The sequence below is a fragment of the Rhamphochromis sp. 'chilingali' genome (assembly GCF_963969265.1).
Source record: "Rhamphochromis sp. 'chilingali' genome assembly, chromosome: 10".
NCBI classification, from domain to species: domain Eukaryota; kingdom Metazoa; phylum Chordata; class Actinopteri; order Cichliformes; family Cichlidae; genus Rhamphochromis; species Rhamphochromis sp. 'chilingali'.
In genome coordinates this window covers 33,291,012-33,318,719 of record NC_137937.1, presented here as the reverse complement: position 1 = coordinate 33,318,719, position 27,708 = coordinate 33,291,012, and the positions used below count along the sequence as shown (strand labels likewise).

The following is a 27,708-nucleotide window of genomic DNA, read 5'->3' as shown; positions in this document are numbered from 1 at the left end:
TCCGTGACTGATTATATTTTCTTTCATCCCACAAAAGAAATGATTCGTTGCTTTGATTGGTTTTACCCGAAATACTTGAGAAATTAGATATATTTTTGTTTTTGTTTTTTAAAAAAAATATGTTAATGACAATGACAATAACTGTAAGCAAAAGGAATCTTTCTGTTCTTGAAATGTACTGAATGTATTTTGATGAGATTTATCACCAGTAGGGGGCTGTCTATGGGGAAATGGTCAGCCAACAAACTGATCTTAGGTTGATAAGTTGGAACAGCACATATCAGATGCTGTCATGGCTACATAATGAGAAAGAACCAGTCTGGGTATCTCTTGCTTCTCTTCCAACAGATTTAACGCCACTTACGGCTGATGAATGTGACATCGCAAGGAAGGATGCAGTAACATTAATTTAAAAAATGACCTTTGTTTGCTCGTTATTGAGCTTTTACAGCGTGGCAGGAATTATTTTTAAATAAATACAATTTCTTCCACCTTTGGCTCATTAAATTTTTTTTAAGTGAAGGTCCAATTTATTTCATAATTGTAGAACTGTATCTTATTTTGGAAAAAATAGACGGAAGTTTTACTTTCTCAGTGATGCTGTGATGTAAACAACGACCATTACTTCCGGTTATGGCCGCAGGTATGGTTTTTCCTGATTTCTAAAGCGGTTTGCGGGAAATTAAATTGATTTTTTGCACACTCTGTTTATTTCATATCACTAATTTTAGAACTAGTATCAGTTTCACGGATATTTTTTATGGTTTTTGGTCCTGAGCGCGCTAACAGCTAGTTAAAAAAAACTGACTTGATAGCACATTGTTAAGCTAGTTACGTTTTTCTCGTTTCGACCGTATTTGCAGCAGTTTAAACGCAACTGTCCATTTCTCGCTGTAAACATCAATGCCCAGTAAGTATTCCTTTTTTAAAAATATCATTTAGAGACTGATATGTTATTTGGTGCGGTGCAGCTTCAAGGGTCGGTGACCCACTCAGCTAAAACACATTTTGGTGCTAAGCTGACCTGTTTTTCGTAAGGCTGATTTCAGTTACTACATTTTCCCTTCTTGCATGTTCTTACGTGTGCGTTTTCCAAAATGTTTTGGTATTGATTCATTATTTTATGATTTTTCTATTGTCTTCTGCCCGTTTTCAGCTTTGAAAACCTGAATTAAAAATTAAAAACACACCACAGAAAAGTAATGAAATTCTGGTATTATAATGTTCTATTTCCGTTAGGACCTCTACTCAAGGAAGTAAAGGAGACTTTCAAGCAGTGAACTTTGATGGTGATGGAGAGTGATGGATAACCCGACAGCAAATAAGAGCCACATTCCCTGTCCGTCTTGGATGGCCCAGAATGGCTGGTCAGCAGCTTCATCTCAGAACCCGCTCGTCAGCCTTCTCCCCACCTCCTATGAGCACATGCAGGCATCTCATCAGAGTTGTACTAACAATTTGAACACTGTATCTTCCAGAAACAACCCTCATGCTGACATGTATAAAACCTCTCATATTGGCAGCATTCCATCATCCAGCTCGCTGTTTGCCACAGATATCCCAAATCTCTCTCAAGGTATTTCTTTTAATCAGCAAAGCTCTAACCTTTCACCGATCATGGTATCAGCGAACCAAGGAAAAAATGTTACCCCACCAGCTCTTCAACAGTCAAACCAAGGACTTCAGCTTTGTGGGCCCCAGGATTTATCTGTTCTCTCATCCCACAATGCCTTCAAAACATTTCAAAATCCAATATCCAGTCAGGGTTTGTCAAGTGGGATTCAAGGTCTACCCCCCCGCCTGCCGTCATGCAGACAACATCAAGCTGCTTTTGACGGAGAAAATGTGGAGTCCGCTCATGGTGCAGGAAACACTCAAAGCTATACCTCATCCACCTCTCAGGAGCAGCGTGAGTGGTTACCTTCATCACATTGCAGAGGTAAGCTGTAGCTGCATTACATGCATGTTACAATGTATTTTTTCACATCATATTAATGTAGGTGCACATGCAAGGTTGGATTTAAACTCGGTCCAAAGCAGTGTTTAATATTTTAGTTGGTGCATTAGTTAAGCGGCTTACATAAATGCAAATAGTTGATTAAGTGTTAGGCTTTTGAGGGGTGTTGAATCATATTCTAGCTATCACAGGACAAAAGAACAACACTGTATGACAAAACTAACAAATTAAATTCTTGATTATCTGATATTTAAGGAAAGCATGAAATTCAGAGATTAGGATTAAAAATTAAAGAGTTCAGTTTTGACTAAATCTTCAATTAATTTTTAGGTTTCAGACATATATAGCAGTTGGGGGTCTAATAGATCCACCTGTTTTGTTTTTTGTTTTTGTTTTTTTGGAAGTGTAGATGTTTTTTAAAGTCTTTTAGCTCTTCCTCACACAGTCTTTAAAAATGTAGCCAAAATGTAGATTATGTTACGTTAGACTGATCTAATTTGTCTGTTGTGGATTGTTATAAAAATTTCAACTAAAAAGTTGACTTTGTTTCGCCTGTCTAAACAAGTGTTTGCAGAACTGTTTAACACTTTGTGTGTTTGTTTTTAACTTTACTGTCTTCTCTTCAGGAGCTGTGAATGACCCTGTCCCAAAAGCAGCTGTTCAAAACACAAATAGATCTACTACGGTGAGAAAAATAACAGCAAATGCAGATGAAACTTCTGCTGTTTGATGGATGATTTGAAGATTTTTGCATTTTTCCACACCTTTTTGCTTTTACAGAGGTTTATATTTTAAGTCACTTTTAACTGTAGCACTGCAGTATGAATCTTGCCTTTTAACCAACATCACGTTAAAGAGCCTTGGAGATTTTAGATGATTACTACTATAACTATTATATTTTGTCCTGTAAAGGTTTTATTATGTCTGCTTTCAGGCCAGCAGTGAAAAGCGGCGTTCAGATGTTTTACAGCAGCGCGCTGAGCTGCTTAAACAACTGGCAGAGATGGATAAACTTGTAAGTGTGTTATGGCATTTTTTTAAATAAAGAAGGTAATTGATGCTTTTAAATAGTTCCCAACAAACATAGTTGAAACCCTGATAGCACATCTCTGGTCAAAATTGTGCGCAGTACAACAACAAAAACAGAACTGTGAAGTGGTGGACATACCGATTCATTTGTTAACTAAGTAGTCACAAACAGATGGGGACACGTTTTCTCCATGTACAATAAGTAGAATTACGAGAGTCTGTTATTGCTATTTGTGTTAACATACATCAGTTTTGTCTCATGTTGCAATATGAACTTAAGTTAGTTCCCCCTGCCCATAATGTCGGTGTCTCCCAGACTGAAAGACGTGGTGTTTAATTTTCTTTCTTGGTAGAAAGTGTAATGATGAAGTTGACATTTTCTCAAAGTCAAAATGTTTGCTGGGTTGTTATCTAGTATTAATACTTTAAAATTATTAAAGAAAATTCTACACAGTTGCTCCCTGCTTACTTCACTTTCCTCCTGTTAAGCTGAAAGCATTGCCATCAGATAACAGCAGCGATGGGCAGTCGTCAGATGATGAGCCACCTCAGTGTGAACAGACTGCTGCAAATTCAAAGGTAACTGCACAATAAATTATGCCTGCACATTCTTTGGGCTTTTCATATGCTGTGTGATTGTCAAGGTTGTTATCACATCATATCACCTTTTAATTATTTCTATTACAGTCGCGTAATTCAGCAAATGGTTCTTCACCTTCATACTATGACGAGGAAAATGATGCTTGTGATACGCCAGAGTCACCTGCAGAATCGCTGGTATTTACCTGCATTTTTTACTTTGTTTATGATATTAAATTTTGCATGCTGATTACAGCATGTTGGATTTTATTATTGTATTACATTATAAATTGTAAATTATCATTAATAATAAAAAGTGAACATAAACCCATGTTTTGGGAAACCGAAAAGGACTTTTATGAAGGGAAAAATGTTAGAGGTTTTTAATTTGTTTATCTTTGTTTTTCGTTGTTGTTTTTGTTTAATCTTAAGTCAAGGAAAAAAAGATTTCTTTTATTTCTTTCAGAAAAAGGAAGTTGTTTCAGACATGTCAGGGGAGGACAATGATGAGGATTACTCACCAGGGAGTGATGAAGAGTTCAAAGAAGGTTCTTCAGATGAATCCAGTCATAGCGATCCAGAGTCCCCCATGAGTGAAGAACCGCACCAAGAAGAGCAGAACTCAAAATCAGAAAATTCTTCTGGAAAGGATAAAGGAGTCACTCCTGTAAAAAGGAAACCTATGATTAGTCAGGCAGAAGCGTCACAAACGCCAGTGTTGCCAGCTGTAAAACGACCAAATTCAAAAGCTCGATTTTATGACAAGAAGAATTACTGCTTGTTTTGCTCCAAGCCGGTGTTAAAACTGTCACGGCATTTTGAGTCAATTCACAGTGACAAACCAGAGGTTGCAGCTGCATTTCAGTATCCCAAACACTCCAAAGAAAGACAAAATATATGGAAAAAATTAACAAATGAAGGAAACTTTGCACATAATAAAAATGTTTTGAAAACAGGAGAGGGAACTCTTGTCGTACGACAAAGACCGAAAGTGCTTGGACAGGCCCGTGACTTTCTTCCTTGTCTTCACTGTCATGGTCTTTTTGTGAAGAGAAACCTGTTCAAACACATGAGGACGTGCCCAGCGAAAAGCAAGATTGAAAAGGATTCAGGTATTGGAAAAAAGCGCATTGCATCAATGTGTGTGCTGGCAACTGTGGACTGTGAAGACCGTGGCATAAGTGATGTCGCTAGGAGCATTCTGAATGAAATGATATACGATGATGTGACGCGAGCTGTCATGGATGACAGGATTCTCTTGCAGTTCGGGGAATACATGTACAATCATTATGGCCGTGATGCGAAAAAGCACCCATATATAAGACAAAACCTTCGTCAGATAGCAAGACTTGTGCTTGAGGCTCAAAAAACGACCCCAATGAAGAAGCTGGAGGACTTTTTTCACCCTTCAAACTTCCAGCGTGTGGTGTCTGCAGTGAACGTCCTGGCAGGCTATGATTCAGAAACCAAAATTTACGCCGCTCCTTCCGTTGCAATCAAGCTTGGTCACAGCCTGCAGAAGACCTGCACTATTGTTAAGGATAACGCGGTAAAGTCTGGTGATACAAAACAGGCAGAGGCTGCTAAAAACTTCCTCTCTGTGTACCAAAAGAAGTGGACTAAGCTTGTTTCTTCGGCCGCATTAAGAAGTCTCAGAGAAATTAAATCAAAACGAGCAAAGCAGATACCACTTGTTCAAGATATGAAGCGCTTGCATTTCCACTTGGAGAAGGTTCATACTACAGCTGAGAAGAATCTACGAGACAGTCTTTCTACAGAAAATTTTGTCGCTCTGGCCAGAGTCATGCTTTCCCGGATAATCCTCTTCAACAAGAGAAAGCCTCGAGAGGTTGCAACGATTCAGCTGACGGAATTCATGTCACGAACAAAGTCAGATCCGCCTGATGACTTGGACCTGTCTGTCACAGAGTTGGAAAAAACCATGTGTAGGTTCTTCACCAGAGTTGACGTACGTGGGGACTGTGGGAGAAAAGTCCCTGTTTTACTGAAGCCCTCATTTGAGTCGGCTCTGGAGCTTCTAGTGGATTCTCGTGAGGCATGTGGGATCACCAGTAAGAATCCCTTCGTCTTTGCCCGACCAAATGCTCTGTCTAACTACAGGGGGACAGATTGTCTTCAAGGATTTATCAAAGAATGTGGAGCTCAAAACTCTGAAGGTCTGACATCAAAAAATGTCCGCAAGCATTTTGCAAAAATGCTACAACTGATGAACCTGGATGAAAATGAAGCCAACCAAATTTTTGGGCCTAATAACAAAATCCAGATCCTGCGGCAGTGCAATGACTCCACACTGGATGATATTGAAATGGATTCTGAAGGTAATAAGGCTTATAAAAAGTAGGCCTACACTACTTTAGACTAATTGGCACTGATTCCTGACTCCCATCACTAGCTAGAAATATAAGAAAAAAGTAAGAAAGTTGGATATTTTTAACTGGTTAAAAAAAACGTACGCCATGAGCTACTCAGTTGTGATTGTTTGCAGAAGGCAACATGCTGAGTGAAGTTATAAAGCTGGAGTCACTCAGTTAAGTTAAAAAAAACAAGTGTGTGTAAATCCTGCAATTTATTTGAAGAAATGTGTGTATACGTGCGAGGATTGCTGAGAGAAAACATCTTTTTGTCTTTAATCCAGCTGACTCGTGGGATCAAAGTGAAGGCAGACCAGCATCTCTTAATCAACAAAAACATGGAGGAAAAAGTGCCAACAAATCTATCAGAGGTAATCATGGTGAACTTTAACAGACTTTCTCTTGTTTCTTTTTCATTTTTGGCCAAAAAAAAAACAGGACAGAAAAAAATAATAAATGGCAGCTAAGTCATTAAAAAAATAGCAGGTCATGAAACAGTAAAAGAAGCAAAAGATTTGTTAAGCTGTTGTGTTCAAAATGTTCCAAAAGAGGTGCGCTCGTTGGCTTTTTTGCTGTTGATAAACCTGAACCTAAAAAACATTCTCACTGTCATCATCTGTCAGATGATTCTGTCCTCGATTATGCTCTCTGCATCCGTGAGTCCGCTCGTGTCCAAGTGACTTAATATTCATGATAAGTTAAAAGGGTCTGTGCAGACGTCCGTGTGCTTTGTGTTTTGTGACTGTGTAGACTCGTCCACAGGGAATTTCCGTTACAGTGCAACAGTAACTTGACACAGAAAAAATCCAGATTACAACAAGCGAAAGTGAAAATGCATTTGGCAAAAAAAAAAAAAAAGAAAGAAAGTGAAAATGCACAAAACACAGTTTATGTTTGGAGGTTTTACATTTTCAGTGGAAAACAAGTTCTCAGGTTCAAAATGTTAATTCAAATCATTTTACGACTATATTTAAATGTGCAAACATGTTTCAACACATGGCTGAAATATGTTGGAGGTCACTAGAAAGATTTTAACGTGAAATGCATTCAGAAAAAGATTGTCTTACAGGGAATTGCAAACCTTTCTGAAACCCTACACCGTAACCTGATGTCCACCTCCCTTGAAATGTAACTGTAGTCTGGGTCAGTGCAGCCCACAACTCTTCTGATTGGCCAGCTCAGTACTGTTGATTCTTTCTATGCATTTACTGCTTAATATCTAAGCACGTTTGTAAATATGAAAATGTGGGCAAATTGCTCCAATATGAGATTTGACATCGACTGTATCAATAAATAAGTGAGAACTGAGTGATGGTGGAGGCGTAGCAGGAGAGGGTGAGATTCAGAGAGAATCTGTGGAAGAAAACCTGCCACCAAGCAGGTTGATTTCAGTCTGTTACCCCAGTAATTGTCAGAGAGTTTAACTTGGTTCTGTTTCTAGAACAGAAACTCCAGACATTTCCTCTTCTCAGGATTAATGTGAGTTCTCTTTTTTTTTTTTTTTATTCTGTTAGGCTCTAAATGTACACCCAAACACGTATGGGGGGATGCTGAGGTTCGTGCTGTAGAAACACACATGATGCGCTTCATTCAGGAGCACAAAGTGCCCCAGAAGGACGACTGCGTCAAGTGTCTTGAAGCTGAGGCAAAAGCACTGAGGAACCGCACGTGGAAAGGTCTAAAGAACTACGTCCGAAACAGGATCACAACTCTGAAAAGACAAAATGACTCTTCGCAGGATTCTCCGACCAGCTGCAAAAGGCCCAGAGAAGCAGAACCACAGCAAAGTACTGCACATTACCTACAGCTATAGATGTGATATGTTGCTGAAGGCCAAACCTGTTTTTTTGGTTTTTTGTAAATGTCTTCAGCAACCCTTTTTCCTTATTCTTTGCTATTCTTTACCTCCTTCTCTCACTCTTCGATCTCTCTGTTCAGCTTTTTTTTGGTATCTGTCTCTTTCACAAAGTCATGAGTGTCTTCCTCTATTAGAATGGCCAACAAAAGCTAATAATTGCCCACCACTTTAACAATACCAGTCTGTTCTTTTTATGAGCACAGCAGTTTTCATCGTGGTGTTGTTTCAAATAATCCAGCTGATTTTTTGAATACTCACAGTTTTATGCTGTACCCTTAAATGCTGTTTTAGGGTACAGATTAGAATCATAGTTGTTGTAAATATTGTATTTGCATGTCTGTGTATATGTGCTGGGATTTCTAAGGTGAACATAGACTTAATTACTTAATTACTTATTTATTTATAGCGAGACAGCCTTCGAGTGGACGACAAGCTGACTCACAGGATCACGATGAAGGTTCTACTGCAGACAGTGGAGAGGCACCTTTTAATCATCAAAAAGCACATGGAGAAACAAGAAGCTCCAGCAAGACTACACGTCCCAAATCTGTCAAATCAGGTGGACATGGTAATAATGGTAGTATTTAAGACTGACACGGTATTTTTAGGTAATATCATGTCATGCTAGCTACTTCCTGAGATGTTTTCATTACCAGACTGTCAGACTTAATTTTACTTACAGTATTTTACGTATTTTACGTACATTAGTAGAATTCAGTTGATCTTTTAGACCTCCATGGTTCTTACTCTGTCATTGCGTGGCTAGCATTTTAGCCCAGGTTTTAGGGATACCTGCTTTTTATCAGTGCAAATTAAATAATTAGATTTTATTTTTGGTTCTGGTCTTGCACACAGATCACAAGGAAGTTCTCAGAAAAATATTCCTATACTCTCTGCCCAAGATGAATTTTAATGTCAGGATCATTGATTTTTTTTCTTTTCTGCATGACAGGTTCCCTTCATAAAACTAAACACACGTGGGAGGAGGCAGAGGTCCACGCTGTAGAAAGACACATGATGAGTTTCATTCAAGGCCACAAGGTGCCTCAGAAAGACGACTGCATAAAGTGTCTTGATGCTGAGCCAAGAGTGCTGAGAAACCGCACGTGGAAAGGTGTAAAGGACTACGTCAGAAACAGGATCACAACCCTACAAAGACAAAGCGGCTTCTCCCTGGATTCACCGAAAAGCAGGAAAAGGCCCAGAAAATCAGCAGAGCCACAGCAGAGTACTGCATATTACTAACCGCTGTAGATTTGATATGATGTTGTTTTCTTCAACATTCCCTCTTAATTGACTTATCTCTCCCCCTACTCTCCCCATTAAGATTCCCAGTAAAAAGTAATAAAGTAATAATTTTCCTTATACGTATATATTTTTTGTCTTCAATACAGTGAGACAGTCTGCAGGTGGAGAACAAGCCAGTTCATGGGATCACAATGACTCCTATGCAGGTGGTGGAACAGAAATGTTTTATGATCAACAAGAAGATGAAGAAACAACAAGCTCCAGCAAAACGAGCAGATCTGTCAAATCCAGTGAGAAAGGTAATAATGGTCACCTTTAATATACTTCCTGTCTATTCATTTCTGTTTGCCTTTGGTTTAGATTGCCTTCATCACAATAATGGGACCGTCACACAAACTTATAATAAATTAATAAAAATACAAGAGTCAAATTAGTAGGCCAACCACCTTTTATGTGTTGCTGAAGGTTCAGGACACCTTACATCTTTCTTCATCTGCCTCGTTCATCTTTGCAATTTTTTGGAATGTTAGCTTTTTACCACGATGAATGAAATAATCACATATTTTGTCAAATAAGATTCAAACTATTTCACAAGTAAACCCACCAGCCTCTAGCGGCACAGTATATTAACACAATCTAGATATGGCGGTCCTACGTGCAGCATTTTAGGTGAAAAGAGCTCATGGAAAATAAACAAATAGTATCCAAAATGGAACAAAGTCTGTGTGTGGAGCATTTTACTTATGGCCCTTCCAGTTCAATATTATATATTTCATAAAAAGTAAAGTAGTCATTTATATTTAACATCTAAAAATAAACGGAATAGGTGTACCCACTTCTTTGTTGGGCATGATGGATGCACTTTCTCAACAAGCAGTCATTAGCATCCGAATGAAACAGTAATCTGGTATTATCTATAAAAACAAGGTGGGCACAAATACAGCAAATAATACATTCAGTTGCATGATAGAAGCATCTACAGATGGCCCCTGACAAAATCATAAAAAGAAATAACCATGAAAAAATAATATATTGTTATGGGTTTTTTTTTCATCCTCATAGGTTTCCACCTTAAAACTAAACACACGTGGGAGGAGGCAGAGGTCCACGCTGTAGAAAGACACATGATGAGTTTCATTCAAGGCCACAAGGTGCCTCAGAAAGACGACTGCATCAGGTGTCTTGATGCTGAGCCAAGAGCGCTGAGAAACCGCACGTGGAAAGGGGTGAAGGACTACGTCAGAAACAGGATCACAACCCTGCAAAGACAAAGTGACTGTTTCCAAGATTCACCAAAAAGCAGGAAAAGGCCCAGAAAATCAGCGGGACAGCAGAGTACTCCACATTACCAACAGCTGTAGATTTGATATGATGTTAATACTCAAATCTGCAACATTTCACATCCTTCAGCCGACTTATTGTTCTTTAGTCTTTCTGTCCATTTGTATATCAGATGTGAGAATATCTTTCCATTATGGTTCTCAGTTTTTGTTTTCTTTTTTTTTATGTTTTATTTTATCAAGTTTGTTTAACAGAGACTGTTCATGAATACTGAAAAATTACTGTTTTATTCACATTTAGATAAAAGGTTTTTTTTATGGTGTTCCTGGGTACTGTGACCAATTTTGAATACAGTATCTGGTTACATTGGTTGGTATACTGGCACATGATGCTTTGTTAAAATAAATGTTCAACAGTAAAGTCTCAAAAATAATATTGTAGCTTTTTTTTTGGCCAGGGGGGCAAAACCTTGTATCTTGATGGCACGTTATTGTACACCAAGAGTGTACAGGAGTGGTAGGAAAATTAGTCATTCAGAATGTTTGAATTTGATCAAATATAACTATAAAAGGTTCATCAAAACAGTATCTTAATTTCTCAAAAAGAAAGTACTTGGTGACAGAACTGCACTGTTCATTCTTAACAGTAACAGAGAGGCATGGTACACCCTTAGTAGGTCGCCAATCTGACACTCATTTAAGCACGTGTTTAGTATTGTAGCTTCTTGTTGGCTGACCTTATTTCATTTACCATATATGTATTTAGTTACTTTTCAGGTTTTCTGGGCATCTTCAGCTGGAAAGAATTAGCAGCTACTTTTAAATTATTTAAATAAATGTGCAATAATCTGAAATTCAGCACAGATGATATAGTATAGAAAACATTTTCATCTAGTCCCATTATATAACTCCAAATTAGTAACCGAATTAAATATGTACGTTTTGGAGGCTTTTACTGTGAAAGGACAAACGGAAACGTGAGACTTTCCAGCGTGATGACGCTTCCATTGCAGTGAGTCTCAGGTGTATAACGGGAACCGGGGATGCTGGAGCTACTATCAAACGCTTACAAAACTACTATTATTGCATTCGTGCATTCTTCTACATTTTAATATAACGTAAAGCATTTCGCTTCCGGTGTAGGGGAGGCGAAAATGAGGACGCAAATGTTCAAGTGCTGCATGCGGAGCCCGCCGTTTCCTTTGATGTCCGAGGGTATTAAGTCTTTTATAACCGAATATGAATTTGTTTCTTGAGTCATTGGTGTTTTATCTCATCGTGTTTGCTTATGTGTACTGTTACTGATCTGTTTCATGATCATTTAGATCCGGTGCTATCCGAAGGACAGCTAGCGGTTATGTAGACTCGACAGTTTCTGCTAAAATTTGCTTAAAAATCATAGAAACTGAACTCATAGCGAAAAATCTGTGTTTTTGAAAATGCAACGTATTCCAAAATCTAACCTGTGTCAGTGGAGAGCGCAGGATCACATTACAACCCTCCTGATATATTTTTCTGTTTTCTCTTTAGGTGACGCCTCCAAAACGAAATACACCTATCAGTGATGGTTATGGAGCATGATGGACGTCCCCTCAGCCAATCAGAGCCAGACACCCTGCCAGCCGTGGGCGGGTCAAAAGGACTGGTCCACAGCTTCACCTCCAAGACACCTCTTTGACCCTCTGCCCAGCTTTCAGCATCTCAACCTGAGGTCTCCTTCTGATTACACTCCTTGCTACAACCACCTCCAGATGTCCAGCTCCAGCTTCCAGAGAGACTTCACTGTATTTTCACCCAATAACAACAATCCTCATAACAGCTTGTTACATGTTAATAACACCGACCACAGTGTGCAGCCAGTCATTCCTGATGTTTCAGCCACGATTCCAGCTGCAAGCCAAGGAGGTAACATGAATGAAGACATTCGTTCTTGTGACACCCAATGGACATCACTTCATTCCCCTCACAACCCTTACCAAGCTGTAGCTCAACATTTCCAGCATCCCTACACACAGCAGGATTCAGTAAATGGACCTCAGTCACCACATCAAAATCATTTGCCCATTAGGCCTCCTTTATATGAAAACGAGAGTCTACAGTGTATACCTCAGCCTGGATTTGAGGGAGCAAATGCCAGATCATCTGCAGTATTTACTCACAATCATGCCTCGCCCACATCTCCCATCGAACAGCAGCCTCGGTGGACACTTCCAGCACACTCTGGAGGTGAGTTCATTAATATTAATCAGATGTCATGTGCTGTAGTGTGAATAAAAATAGACCACTTATTACTATTCTGGATCTCCCCTTTCTCCCCAGAAAACATAAACCAGTTTGTTCCCACTGCAGCTGCACAGGTCAAAAGCTTCACACCTCAGGTGAGGAAACATCTAATATTAAATATGCATATATATAATTCTAATAATTTATAGCAAAATAATTTCTTAGTCTTTAGAACCCCATAAATTTAAGGAAGTTGTTTATAAGTTTCTAACATTATAAGCTAACTTCTTCACGTGTGTTTACTCTGCTGTAAAACTGAGGAACCTTTATTCTTTAGAATCAGAAACTAGGTTGAACATCAGCTCGTGTTGACTCTGTTATCACCTGTGTGTCATCTTAGCTCTGAGAATGAGCTTTTACCTTTCCTCTCTGCAGTCTCTTAACTCTGAATCTCGTTATGGTCTGGACCCAGAGCTACTGCCTAGCGCTGTAAGTTCTTTTATCCTCTTACCTTTCTGTCTTTTCCTAACTAACTCCTGTCTGCTCCTTTAAAGTGAAGAACAATGTTCTCTTCAACTTCTCTCAGGCTTTTAGTCTGAAGGACGATGCATGTTCTCTCCCTAATATGTCTAATTTCCATTAATGTAAAGTATCGTTAACTATTTCTGCTTGTTTCTTTTGCAGCTTAGTATTTATCCTTAATTCCATGCATTTACACGTATATGTCTTTCCTCTGAAATGTTAACATATTCTTGATTCCGCCTCTTGTTTCTCTCTTGGCCTTAGGTGAAGGTGATGACGGAAGACAAGGCTGAGTGGGAGGGGAAGGTTTTTACCTCTGAGCCTTTTTCCAGTCTTCCTCCATTGGCAACTACTTCCTGTATCGTAGAGGACAGAGGTGAACACACACAAAACTGTCTGTATTCCTAAATTTATTTTATCCAGCACTCTGGTTGCAGATGGCATATTCACCAGTGCATCACCATTACTTAAAACCTGCATCCCATCTTTGATCCTCTGTGCTTATCTCTGTTGTAGGTAATGCAAGTCCTTTTGCCATCCGCTCCACTTCGTACTGTGTGCCCTGTGAGGGTCAGGCCGCTCTGCTTAGCTGTCTGCCGCTGGGCGCTCTGATCACCCCTCTGGTAAAACAAAGTGCTGAAGAGGTTAGTTTCTCGCTGCTCAGTTTGCTTCATATTCTGTTAAAAATGGAGATGAAGCTACAATACTGTTGCTACAATCAACTAATATGGCATTTAGATATTAGATGCATTAAATGTGTTTGTTTGTTGCCTCTAGAAGCCACTCCCACTGTGCAAAGAGACAGAGTGTGTTGTGGGCTGTAGGGGGTGTGGAGCTTCCATGTGTCCAGCGATGGGCTGGCAGGATTGTGGTCAAAGGTTTTACTGCCCCTTCTGTGGCAAACTCAGTGAAGGTAAGATTTAACAGAGAGAAGGTAAACTCACAAATACCAGAAATACAAAAAAAAACTATATTTGATTAAATTCAAATACACTAAACTTCATCTATGCAGTAGTTATGTGGTCTGTACAAACACTAAGGGCAGTCGTGTATTCCAGGGGTCGAGCTTGATAATAAACTCCTTGCTTTCACTTTAAATTAAATTAAATTTGTACTGTCTTTTGTTTCCTTCAATAGTTTGTTTTTTTACCAACTTTTTCTACACTGTACTGTTTATTAACAGAAAAATATTTTGTGTCTTTTTGACCTGAAGACTTTATGGATTTATGGAACGTACTTGTTTGAGTAAAAATACTTAAAATATTGGTGGAATGAAGACAAGTAAGAAGTTTAAAAGCCATTTCAGTGTATTGAACTGCTGTGGACAAACTGAGTGTAGTTTGTTGTATTTTGTTGCTTTTTGTGTAGCTGCAGTTTGTCTGGCTTCTCTTGTGTTTCAGTACCATGGCAGCACTACCAGCCTACCAATGGTGTGAACGGGGTTCGGCTTGATAAGGAGAAGAGGCCTGAACTCAGCACGGGGTCATATGAAATCCTCAATTCTCAGAAGGTTACCCATTTACAGTTTTGTTTGCATGTTGATGATCATTAGCTGCTCTTGAAAACAGGCTTTGTGAAATTTAAGTACAACTGTGACACGCTTGTCATATTGTTTCAGGGGGAAGCTGCTGCACTCCTTCTAGCCATAGATGTGTCTGTCTCAGCACTGAGAGGAGGACACTTGGAATTTGTAACACAACAAATACAAATGCTGCTTAACTCTATGAACAGGTAAAACAGTGTTCAGTAATATTCCTGTGCAATTTTGATAAATCCTGGTTTGTCTTTAAGGTTTCATCCTGTGTGTTTAGGGAGGATGGTGATGCTTTAGATGTCCGTGTTGGTTTGATGACGTATGACAGCAGGATCCACCTCTACGACCTCACTCCTGAACTGTCCCGCCCACACATGCTGGTCATCACAGAGACAGAAGACCTGCAGCTTCCTGTGAGGGAAGGACTTCTGGTGCCCCTCAAAGACTGTATCAGCAGCATCGACAGGTAACAGAGATGCTAGCAGTTTTTTCAGATGTATTTTGCCGAGTCTGTATGACTAACTGATGCAGTGGTGCTACTTTGTTCATGTCAGTGTTTCATGTTTCACTCTTTCAAGTAATATTTTATCTTTTATTGGTAGCAAAGCAGGGAATCAGCACAGGCAACCACAACGTTTGAGGTCCATGTTGATAAAAAGCTGTGGAATTTGGCACATTTGTCATGGTTACTCCCCTGATCTCATTCAGTGGCCTTGACCACTGTGGTGCCACAAATGCTGCAGTCACTATAGTGAAAACGCTGGCTGGAGACTATAGAACAGGCAAAATAATTGCAAATGTATGCAATAAACCTGCAATCGTGTTGCCTTTGAAATGATTGCTTCAAACACAGGTACCAGGTGTGCGACCATGTGGGGTCAAGCTGGCATTTACATGCAGGCTGTTTCTGATAATGCAGCAATTAACTTGACCCATCACAAACAGGTGAACTCTGTCTTATTGCCATTTTATTTCTCACCTTTCCTCGTTTACAAAAATTAAACTCACGAGCTGTTTTTATGGCTTAATAAGGTAGATAATAGCCCTATTACCCTAATAACCCTAACCCATGGTAGACATGTTTTTAGGAAAACAATGCTAGTATGCTAATTACCACAAAACCCTGGCAGGCAGGCGGTTAGGTGTCATTTACATTCAAGTTTGTTAATGCACTTACTTAGAAAGTCACCCAGGAATTTCAAATTGATACCATAAGTGCTAGGAGGCTGATTGGTAGCACTTGCAGAGCACTTGCAGGTGCCACTGTTTTTAAACTCTAGTCTTGTCTTGATGTCTTTTATGAGTTTCACAATCTGTTTGTCTCTGTTCTTCATGCAGCGTGTTACAACTCGTTCCTCAGTTCAACACAGAAGGAACTGACTCCGGTGGAGTTCCCATGGAGCTGCCTGTCAAAGCAGGACTTGCTGTACTACAGGTTTGGCATAACTGCACTAAACTTCATCAGGCTAAATGTCACAATTAAAGGTTTTTCTTTGTGCGATGTGGCTGCATTAAATATTGATAAAATCATAACTGACTGTATTACAAACTAGGGTCTGGGTTGTCCTGGCAAGCTGCTGATCTTCCATACTACCTCTCTGATAGAGACTGGACATACAAGCTCAGGCTTCTTTGGCACCAACAAACCAAAGGTAGACTATCTCAATGCCATAAGGTGTAAACACCTGTGGGTACTAGGGTCGCAATGTAACCGTTGAACTCATCCTTGGTGAATGACCCCTCACCATATGTAAATTTCTTTCTCCTCCCCCTCCCACAGTCCATCTTTCAGCCATCAGAACAGGCCGTGTCAGTGGTCAAGGAGTGCGTCCATCAGGGATGTGGTGTTCATCTGTTTGTCCTCTCTCACCAAGATGTGGGTGGGGCTTGGCCAGGCGACATTCCATATTTGACAGGTGGAGCTCTGCACACTTACAGCCACCTCCAGGTAAATCAGCGGCTTTTCCTACTGTTTCACTGAGAATTCCACAAATGAAATGGTTAAAATCCTGGACGTTGAATAATACTGAATTAAGTGATGGTTGTAAACACTGCAACATCAAACATGGCATATTTATAACCATGAAGGTTGCCACATGGGAGACACAGTAACTAAAAATGACACTACACTAAAGTCCAGCTCAATTTAAAGCCTACAGCCTGCAGTTAGTTATCCTAATGGGGTGACAAATTACATTCTGCTTCACTCTTACAAATCCTGTTTAAAATGTGTGTAAATACATGTGACAAATTGTGCTTTTTAAACCAAGAATAAAAACGAGGTCTAGATCCTTACATCAGCAGACAAGCAGATGGAACTAGAAAAAAGCCATCTGGAGAAAATTAAAGAGGCCATCAGATTTATCAGTACTGCAGGAGGTCTTTTATCTGTATCTGTATAATGACGATTTGGAAAATGTTTTGTGAGGTCTGGTTGTAAACTGGTATCTTTTTTATATGCTCCACAGGGAGAATTGGACAGAGAGCGTTTCAGCACTGATCTAAAGAGGACTGTAGAGACACACACAGGCTACAAGGCTGAGCTCAGGATATTTGTCAGCAAAGGTGAGATTTATTTCTTAGTTAAGATTTTGCAGGGAGTGCTCTGCAGAAATGCTTCCATTACTTGTACGCGTCTCACTAGATTTACGCGTGTCCGGCTGTTACGGGCTGTTTGTTCCTGGTTCTAACCCTGGACGTGTCACTTTGGCCACCCTCGATACGTGGACCACACTGGCTGTGGAGCTCGCACACACCAGAGCTCTGGATGAGACGAGGGGCGTAGCCATACAGGTGGGTCTGTCATTTTAATCCATTATGGTGACAATTTTAAAGCTTTTTGCTGATGTAGTTTACAAATAAGGTGATATCGATGGAACGGTAACTGCACATACTGGGAACCTGTTTACATGTTAGCTGTACACTAAACCTGTTTTTTTCCCTTTTGTCCTGTGTGTCAGGTTGTTTTATCTTACACCCTCCAGACAGGAGACCGGAGGACCAGGGTTCACACTCTGACCCTGCGGTGCTCACATCAGCTACAGGACACCTTTCGTCACTACCAGGCCCAAACACTACTCACCTTCTACTGCAAGAAGAGTAAGGAGTTTGCACTGTTCACGGGTAGACTATTAGAGCTGTCTTTGATCTTTTCTAACTTTATAACAATATAAATTATATTGTGTGACAAAATCTACCTACACACAAGTTAAAGGAAGGAGTCCTGCTGGGATTTCTGCTCTACTTTCATGTAATATGAAGACTCAGAGAGCTGCAGCCTTCTGTCACTCGATAAACAGAACAGGAGCAGAGAGCAACACCAAGGAAACGAAAGTCAGATTAAACAGCTTTCTGCTTTTTAAGACGAATAAATAACTAAATCCTTAAAGTGAACAAATATTCAAATACTAAAATATTTAGGTGAGTCAATCCTAAACATAATGAAAATTGCATGAAAACCTGAAATTAATCAATATACAATTAACTGCGCTCAATAATCTGTAATATTTTTTAATATTATTATTATTATTAATAAAAATATGACGTCATTCCCATCTCATGCTATTAATCATCTGTTTGCCAGTTTTATTTGGGGGTTTTTGTAAGTCTGTACTATAGTAACTTTATCTCTTTAAAAGCTTATTGGTGCAGCTTTACAGTCTCTCATGTGGCATCTTGGTAAAATTATTCACTCGCCCCTGTAAAGTGACGGCATTTACACTGAGGTCTGAATGAAGCTTGATGTAAAGATTCTGAGGTATTGATGTTGTCTTCTCTTCTTTTAATAAAGGCATCAACATCCCCATAAATATTAACATCTGAAGCTGCCAAATGATATTCAAATGATGCCTTCGTTCTGTCTGGTCAGTGTACTGTGCAGTACAGGAGCGCCCCCTGCAGGAGCTGAGGGAGGAGCTGCAGACGGAGGTTACGGAAGCGCTGGCGTCCTATCGAAAACACTGCTGCTCTGCTTCAGTGTCCGCGGGGCAGGTGAGAACATTGCGTACACATGTCCCGCTTTTTATGGTTTTATTATATTGCACATAGTTGAATTGTTTTGAATCTTGCTGACCATACGTACTGCACTGTGTGCGTCCTGTAGCTGGTTCTTCCTCAGTATCTGCGAGCTCTTCCTGTTTACATCAACAGCCTGAGGAAGAGTGAAGTGCTGCTGCCAGGCTTGAGGAGCTCCATCCATCAGCGCCTGCAGCAGCGCTGCCAGGTGCTGCGCATGGACACCTGCAGCACTGCCACACACTTCTACCCTCTGCTGCTGCCTCTGGTCAGTGCCATCAACACATGGGAGTTTGTCTTACATGTCTTTATTCTGTTAAATAAAGGTGTTCTTGATCAGAGTGACGCTAATATGTCAGGATAAAGTTGTGATAAAGTAACTTCAAAATAGTGTCAGATGCTCATTTGGATGAAGCAGAGAGAAATGGTTAGAATTTATGCTCACATGTCGTGATGAGATATTCTAAAAGCAAGAAGAATTTATTCTTATGGTACAATAAGTGTCACTAGCTGTATTAAAAATTACTTTATTTATTTTTAATTGTATCATTACCGTGATTTTTAAATTTACATATATATTTAAATGCAGTGAGGTTTCAGCAGAAAAACTGTCTGCACAGTTTAGTTTTTCATTCATAAAACGAAAGGAGAAAGAGAAAGGATTGATTTCCTGTTACATGTAGCAAACTATTCTCTATTTTAAGAACAGAGTGCAGTCACAGCCAGGCAGCACAGGCCACGGTGCTGATGAGTCATTGACAAACTAGTATTTCTCCAGCCCTGCATTAGTGGTGAACTGTGACCTCTTTTTCCATTGAACAAGTCAGCATAGAGATTGCGCTTAAAATAGCAACGCTATGTATTTAGTAAGTGATTGCTCCTTTAAATAGTCACCATTAGCTTAGCCTTTGCACCATTGGACAGTTCCACTTGTGCCATTTTGAGCTTTGACGACTTTTACTAAATTCAGCTTTTCACTCCTCCGTCACCTGCAGCCTTTATCAACTGACAGCTCCAACCTTCCAAAACCAGAGGAGGCACTGCGCTGCTCTGCAGCTAGCCTGGAGCCCAGAGGTCTTTATTTGGTTCATACACCCCTCACGCTGCTGCTATGGGTGGGCACCCAAGTCCCAGCATGCACACTGGTTGAGCTCTTCAACACCAGCTGTTTTTCATCCCTGCCCTCTGGAGAGGTGAGGATTGAGGAAAGATATGGATGCATAGAAGAGATTATGTCAGATTTTAGTGGCATTTAAATTTTCTTTCTTTATGATGATAAATATATTTATTACTTTATTGTAAATAAACTGTGATCACTATAATAACTGATTTACAGAGCAGAGCTTTGTTATTTTGATGGAAAGGGTCACAGAAGTCTACCATAATGTAATTTCTGCTCTCATTTTTGATGTACTCATTAAAATGAGACATATTTAATAACATTACATTTTCAAAAACAACTTCATTACAATAACATATACACAGAAAACACTATGCATTTATGAGGGCATGGAGATAAAAGATAAGAGGCACACCGTACGGTCGCTTCCCACGTCAACACCACATGAATCGGATGAATGATTTATTTTCTGCAGTTACAGCAGAGACTAAAGCGCTGCAGTCGTCGTGCATAAACAGGCAAACATGAACTAAAGGGACTGAAGCTGGCTGCTTATTTGAGTGAAATTAAATGTATCAAGGGAGGTTGCTGCAGAGGCAATGCTTTTTCAGTTTTACATCTTCACTGTTTTATTTCATTCTGACCGCTGAACCCTCGCTCTGCTGCCCCCCTGGACACTAAAATTACCGTCAACATTTCAGCTAGTTTTATAGTCGGGCAATATTTCTCCCATGGAGGTGATCACAAGTCAAAAACCTCTGAGCATGCAGCTTTCTAATCCTGCAACCACCTCACAGAGAGTGAAGAATGGGGTATCTGTTATAAGAGCGCAGAGAAGATGAATAGACATGCACACCGTGTGGTCACTTACTGGTGGAGCAGCACATAAAGCAGAGATTTTTTAGCCCATTGTGACCATGGAGGCCATTAAAGCAAAGCAGCCATCGTGTTAAAAAATAAACTAAATGCACTTAAACTGGAAGCGCGTCTGATCATCAGAGATTACTCCAGAAACAAATGCCATTCAGTGTAACATGAATGCTTGTCTAACCAGAGCTCACAGCATAATCATCTGGGTTGGGATGCACACTCAATAATCCGAGTAAAACCCAGGAAAGTTGATTCTGTTTATCTGCAGCGCTTTCACTCATCCGAGTGACTTCTTCAGTCTCAGCTGACTGCAGGTTTCACAGTCTTTTAAACAGTACAGCTGCATAACAACCGAGACTATCACCACTGACTAACAATGAGCCATGAGCTCAGTCTCTTTAAACGTATACTTTCCCGTCAATTCAGAGTTATCGAATCACATGACAGAGAAAACAAGTCGAAAAAACTCCACACAGAAGGGCCCAGCTGTAACGTTAAATGTATGATTTAGCGTCTTTTCTGATAATTGAACTTGTCTGGACTCCACCAAAGAACCACCTAAGTTTCCTGATCCTGCGAGCTCGTTTCTTCTGGAGGAAATCCTGAAGCATGAGCGTCGTCCACACCAAGGTGCAGCTGCTTCACTCTATAAAACTTAGTGGCCACAGATGCACTCCAGGACCTTGAGGGAGGATTCAGCAGTGTCATGTTGGATGTTAGGAGTAAGATAGACCACTGATGCTGCGAGCACTGTTTCTGACAGTCCTGCTTGTTTATTTAGAGGTGCACTAGCTCACCATCAGTGTTAGTGAGCCTTTTGGTCATATTTCAACATTCAGCCAGTTTGCATGACTGAATTAACAAACAGTAAGGCCATCATTCTGTAATCATTTTAATATGTGTGTGTGGGGGAGGGAGTTTAACTGTCCTACTCTGTTGAGTCAGTAGATGTTAGTCAAAAGTGGCCAGAGTAAAAAAACAAAACACAAAAGCCCATAAAACTGTTAAATCTCAGCTCTTTTAGTAAAAAAAAAGAAGGTAAAAAAAAAAGATGTTAAGTACATAAAGTGATGATTGCTTTTGTTTGTAACAAAGTGCTATAAAAACACACCTATGAAAATGTCATCCACAAAGCAGTTTATGTGGAATGAGAAGTTCTTTTAAAAAATATATTTTTCAGGTGTTTCTTTTTCATTTTTGTTCCGTTTTTTCCTCCAGACCAAGCTGCCAGTTCTGGAAAACCATCTGTCCATCAGTATCCGATCCCTGATCAACACACTGAACTCAGGGGCATCGTGCACCCGCAAGGTGAGCGGCTGTGTCAACTGCAGCTGAAGGCTGAGTGTATTTGTTCAGACAGCATCACCCCAGTATGATGACCTTATGTTACACATCTGCTGTCATCTCAGCGAGTTCAGTCCACATCTGTTCCCAGCTCTCATTTGAGCTATAAACCTGCACGCTGAGATACACTGCTTCTTTCAGGAATGGTGATGCCGTTTTGTACAGAATCAGTCAGTAGGTTTTGTAGGGGCTTATTTATTATCTGGAACATTAACTCCTCTGGAGAAGGTGAGTTATGTATCAGCTGCAAGCTGAAATCTTGCAAGAAAGTTTCCCTGCAGAGCCCGATGCCTTCTTCACAGCAGCACCCTGTGATTTCAGGTCATAGACACAGACGGGGTTAGCTGCAGAAACTCGTGTTTTGAGTCTTGGTGTGTATATGTAATGCAGCTGTGTACAGATTAGCACGACTTAAGACCGGAGACGCTTTCGAAAGCGTAACCTCCTGCGTATCGTTCTTTTTCAGCTGTGGGTGGTAAAGCAGGGCGACAGTTGCGAGGAGGCCCTGCAGCGCCACCTTGTGGAAGACAAGAGCCCCAATGGAGGCGCGTCCTACGCAGACTTCCTCTACCATCTCCACGTCAACTCTGTCCGCCTGCTGCAGTGACACACACACACACATATTTACATATTTATGTGGATACAACGTCTTTAACACAAGATGAAACCACAGAGTATCCACCTCAAACAACAACCACAGGAGGAACAAAGCTCTCATACAGTAATGTAATCGAGTAATGAGGAAAGTCTATAGTCAGATATATAAGGAATGCATGGAGACATTTCAAATGATGCAATATTTGATCTGTTGAAGGACTGCTGTGATATTATTTATGTTTGTGTGACTTCTTTTGTTTTGAATGGACTGTTCATTTATTCCTCTATCGTGGAAAGTCTCTAATCTTTGCCTGAGATTTTTGTGTACGTGTGTCTCAGTGTGTGTGCGATGCCCAGAATGTGTTTCTGTGTGAGAAATATGTCCAATAAATAAATGAACTCAGTCAAGAAGGGAAGTTTCAGGTGTCATCTTGCAGCAGCAGATTCATTTGTGGCCAAAGGGGCAACTGTCTAATGAGTCCACGTGGCTGATAACATTAATTCACAGCAATTATGTTGCTACAAGCAACACTCAAGCATGTTGCTGAAGCATGGGCGAGGGGCTGCGGGGGGCACGTGTAGTTTGACACACTCTGTGAGGTTGTAGTTGAGCCCTGGGTGCTTTGAGCTAAATGCCAACAATTGCTCATTGGCTCTCAACAGAAAATATGTAAAAAAAAAAAATGTTTCAGGTTTCTTTCATAAAGTGCATTGGACCAACAAACCATGGTGGTGCTACTGCAAAGAATACGAGAACAACGGAGTTTTCTCAGAAAACAGCAAATATAAACCTTGTGATTTGGGTGAAACTACACAGTGTCATAGAATTACTGAAGGTATTGTCTTCGTATATTTTGGGAACTGTAAATTTACCTCGTCCACGAGTCATTCTTTGAAATATCTGAGATTACTTATTTCAGACCAACACCTCTTGTGATCTCTTCTTGTGAAGAAAGGTTTTATTGACAGAAGTGCTTAAGTAGAAAGGTGCTTATTTTTAAATAACCTATGAAGATTTGATCTCATAACGACAGAGTTTAAAAGGTCAGTGCTGTAATAATATTTGTCCTGCAGCGAATGGTTTCTTTCAGAGGTAATCTGATTACCAGCAGCCATCTGGGCCTGCATCAAACTCTGTCTCATTCTTAGTCCTCGTGTCTCTGATCTCACAGCTTTTATTTTTAGATCTTGTTACCTTCTTATCCTCCCAGATTCTCACGATTAATCACAGTTATTTTTTTGTGTGCATTTCTCTGAAGAGTATTTGTTTCTGTTCTAGCCCATTTCAGGCTTTGCCGGCCAATTTCACAATGTCCTCTGTCCAGGTCTTGAGTCCAGCTCATTAAGAAAAGATGCAGATAGAACATTCAACATTCATTATTAGTCAGCGTGTCCTTCCAAGAAATCTGCTAACTGCTGAGTTGATGTCTGTAGTTTTTATTGGCAGTGTGTAGGCTTTTCACGCATTTTGGGTAGAGCTCAGATCAGTGAAACCATTTTCACTAAAGAGGATGTGGACCTCAGGAGTAGAGGTTAAACTGCAACCAGTCATTGTCCAACACTATCTGAAATGAAACTTGACTTCTTGGGAGAGTCCAGACGGTGATGAGGGACAAAAGCTGTGGATAATCTGAATCCTCACAAATAAGTAAAATAAACAAAATTTAAAATAAAAACAATGTGGTAAAGAAGGTATTCAGATCCTTTACCTAAGTTAAAGTGCCAAAACTGCGCTTTAGAAATAAGCTATGAAATATATACTGAGGTAGAACACTTTAGTAAAAGTACTTTTACATACGCTTAACATTAAAGTAGCCAGTACTAAATACAGTTTTGCACTTTTTCATACTTAATGAGTTTTTATTGTATTTCCTGCACAGCTGTGTCCATTACTTGACACATATTTGTTGTTTTGAGGAAGTCACGAAGATGCTGATGTAACTCTTCCTCAAACTTGAAGAGAAAACTTTTATTTACTGCACACATAGCGGCACGTTTTGACAGCAGAAACAAGCTCTCTCATATTTGCCCCTATTTGGAAATACGCACCAAGCTGGCGGGAGGTGTGTTCGATTACGTTGTCGCGCTTGCCGTTGGACTGTTTGTCCACCAGAGAGCGACAAAGAGTCGAAGCTCCGCTGCCGCTCAGGAAGCTGCGAACCAACTCAAGTTGACTGCGTCAATTTAGCCGAGCTGATCAGCACGAGACCGGAAATTCATTATTGCTGTTTTCATAATAGAATCCAACATCGTTTCTTAGACGAAAATGAAGACGGATGCACTCATTTGGATAAGATAGGTGAACTATGACATTTAATTACTAATCTTCACAAAGGTGCATGAATAAAATTATTAGATTTAAGGATAAATTATATGCTACCCAGCTCTGTTTTCTGTCACTTTGCATGCAGCTAAAAAATAGTCCTGATGTGGTGGCATGACCAAAGCGATGGTGAGAGGAGTGGTTTATGCACACACGTCGATACAGACTATACTGAGCGCCTCCAAATATTAATGAATGACAATACAAAATAATACCAAATACAAAATTTCTAACTTATTTTTTTTAGATAAAGAATGAGGAAATGTAGGCTGTGCATCATCTTCAAGTATTTCAAAGATTGAACATCACATATTCAAATTGCTCCAAATACACACTTAAATGCATGCAGAGAGAATATAGCTGTATTGCTGATTTTAACCACCAGGAGCATTACAACCCCAAGATAATCTTTGCTGTCAGGACTTAGTATCAAAATATATAGTCAGTACTCTTTTCTGATTTTCAGTAAAAAAAAAAAAAGGAAACAGTGACGATAACGTTATGGTATTACAACTTTTATCATATTATATAATGGTATTATTTTCTAAAGGCAAATTTGCATTTTCTCTTATTTTCTCACTATAATGCACATTTTTTCAAAAAGCCTCAAAATTATTTTTTGTAAGTAATGAATTTCTGATCAGTTCTTCCTGCTGGAAAAGGGTCCATGTGGTTATATAGCCTAACCCTTAGCCAGGCTTATCCCACTTTTCGGGTGAGCTTTAATATTTTAGGTGAACCAGTCAATAGTCAGTAGCAATGTTTAAAAATCAAATAACTCTGGGCACTCTTCTTTTTCAAATAGCTAAAATGCTTTTATTCTCATAAGACTGTAAAATAACATGAAAAAAAATAATTTCAGCATACAACCCATTTCATGGAAACAATGGCTGTTTGCTAGTGATATTTTCCATTTGTGCTTTTCCACCGACTGGAATCTTCCACTTGTGGTAATATACCAATAGGAATCATCAGCTTGGAAAATGTGTAGGAATCAAAAAATATGTTAACTTCTAAAAAGCTTTTAGCTGATTGAAAATGCTGCTGAAAGAGTGCTAACAAACACTGGAAAGAGAAGTCATGGTTCTCCCAATATTAGCTTCTCTTCATTTTCTCCCTTTTAAATCCTTTTTTTCCACATCGTGCCAATTTATGCTAACAGTGCTCTTTGCTCTTGCACTGCAGACTTACATGTGGCTCCTAGAGTTTCCAAAAATAGAACAGAAGACAGAGCCTTCACCTCTCCTCTGGATCCAGCTCCCAGTTTGGGCTCGGGAAAAAGACAGACCGTCTCTATTTTTAAGATTAGACCTTTTTTTTTCTATATAACCTTATTAGAGGTGAACCAGGTTAGTGTAAAACATCCTTTAATTTTTCTTTCCTGTCTCTTTGCTATTCTACTTTATATTCTTTCCCCCCTCGCCCTCAGCTGGTTACATATATGGGTGCTGAACACGGTTCTCTGTTGGCATTATATTGACAGACAGCTAAGGATAGTTTGATCGCCTGCAGAGAGCATTTGTTGCCAGATGGAGGCTGTGTCCAAAGTATATGGTACAACTGGTCTTGCTGTCTCTCTTGTTCTGTTGTTGGTCCATCAGCCACAGAAACTGATTGTTAAAACAATGGATTACTGTATTTTTTTTGTCTATCTTTGATGTTTTTTCATGTTTCTTCCAATCACGGAGGACTCTGGAATGGGGGAAAACCTGATTCCTCTCCCTGCTCTGGTTCCACCTTTCAACAAATAAGTATTCAGACTACAAACACCACTACACACTGTTGTGTTTTCAGAGAACTGCATGGGAGTATGTTGGAAAAATACCTACTCAAACAGACACAACCACAAAACGATACCCCTTCCTGACTCTTCGGTCCGTCCGAAAGAGTCTTCCTGTTAAAAGGGAGTTCTTCCTGCACACCAGGAAGAACTGTAGTATTTTAGGGTCTTCATAAATAATATTATGAACAGCATTAACATAAACAATTTAATTGTTTCTGTGGTACTGGTGACATAACCACCTGAGCCCTATGGTCCTGTTTTGGATGCATGGGATGCAACAGGTCTATGCAGAGCAGAATGATGAGGTGTATAAGGTGCAGAAAACCCAAATGTAATGTTCTCCTCTGAGGGTGAAGGGACACAGGAAGTAGCAGTAGAGCATTTTTTCCCTTTATAGACAGGTTAGCAGTGAAGACTAGACAGGGAACAGAGTAAGAGACACAGCAAAGAACTGGGGTCAAACTTCAACCTTGTTTTAACTATAGGACATATGAGTACCTGCTCAACCAGTGAGCTAAACTGGTGCCCAAATATGGGACATTTAAAATCTCTGCCAGACTGCTTCCAAACAGCAGCAGAGACAAAAAAAACCCCAAAACAAAACATTGTGACACTGTAGCCAAAGTGCTTGCTCACAGGGGGTCATATGATTGTTGGGTTTTTCTCTGTATGTATTATTGTAGGGTCTACCTTACAATATAAAGCTCCTTGCGGCTATTGTTGTTGTGATTTGGCGCTGTATAAATAAAACTGAATTGAACTGAATTGAATCCTGGAAACATTCTTTCTCAAATAATTTTTAATGGAAATATAGCTGAGTATAATATCATTTAACTCATGCAAATACTCCAGTCAGTTTGTTCTTACCATTGCATGAACTGGCATCTTGTTTAAAAAATGTATATAAAACCAACTTTATGCACTTAGTTGGCTGGTCAGGGAAAAAATGCTAAGGCAGTGCTTAGGCTAAATAAATGGCCGTTTAATAGAAAACCAAAGGTTGCAACTTTTTCTTTTTTGAACGTAGACAATGTCAAAGCTTTTATTGTGAAAAT

The 27,708-nt window shown here is 39.7% G+C and overlaps 2 protein-coding genes across 4 annotated transcripts; both read left to right on the top strand.

The window, feature by feature from the left end:
• The first annotated feature begins 608 nt into the window (after window positions 1–608).
• On the top strand, window positions 609–10,764 carry LOC308403869 (uncharacterized protein). 3 transcript variants are annotated; one of them, XM_080893659.1, is made up of 13 exons: window positions 609–643; window positions 1,240–1,939; window positions 2,584–2,642; window positions 2,892–2,972; window positions 3,476–3,565; window positions 3,674–3,763; window positions 4,032–5,904; window positions 6,222–6,308; window positions 7,452–7,724; window positions 8,202–8,363; window positions 8,748–9,023; window positions 9,190–9,342; window positions 10,106–10,763. In XM_080893659.1, the coding sequence occupies exons 2-13, from the start codon at window positions 1,303–1,305 to the stop codon at window positions 10,402–10,404; spliced, it is 4,080 nt and encodes a 1,359-aa protein (XP_080749785.1). In that variant the 5' UTR covers window positions 609–643; window positions 1,240–1,302; the 3' UTR covers window positions 10,405–10,763. The 3 variants fall into 3 exon arrangements, with proteins under 3 accessions (XP_080749785.1, XP_080749786.1, XP_080749784.1); XM_080893660.1 differs by lacking the exon at window positions 609–643 and adding an exon at window positions 650–910 and having other exon boundaries at window positions 8,202–8,354; window positions 10,106–10,764; XM_080893658.1 differs by lacking the exon at window positions 609–643 and adding an exon at window positions 650–910.
• Window positions 10,765–11,310: 546 nt separating this feature from the next.
• On the top strand, window positions 11,311–22,953 carry LOC308404881 (protein transport protein Sec24C). Its single transcript, XM_080895161.1, has 21 exons — window positions 11,311–11,538; window positions 11,854–12,549; window positions 12,643–12,701; window positions 12,982–13,035; window positions 13,333–13,444; window positions 13,585–13,712; window positions 13,846–13,981; window positions 14,469–14,578; window positions 14,687–14,799; window positions 14,880–15,068; window positions 15,941–16,037; window positions 16,156–16,254; window positions 16,383–16,550; window positions 17,071–17,167; window positions 17,247–17,395; window positions 17,563–17,701; window positions 18,471–18,592; window positions 18,705–18,884; window positions 19,612–19,809; window positions 21,825–21,914; window positions 22,417–22,953. Exons 2-21 carry the CDS (start codon window positions 11,901–11,903, stop codon window positions 22,555–22,557), a joined length of 3,030 nt encoding a protein of 1,009 aa, XP_080751287.1. The 5' UTR covers window positions 11,311–11,538; window positions 11,854–11,900; the 3' UTR covers window positions 22,558–22,953.
• The last annotated feature ends 4,755 nt before the right edge of the window (window positions 22,954–27,708 follow it).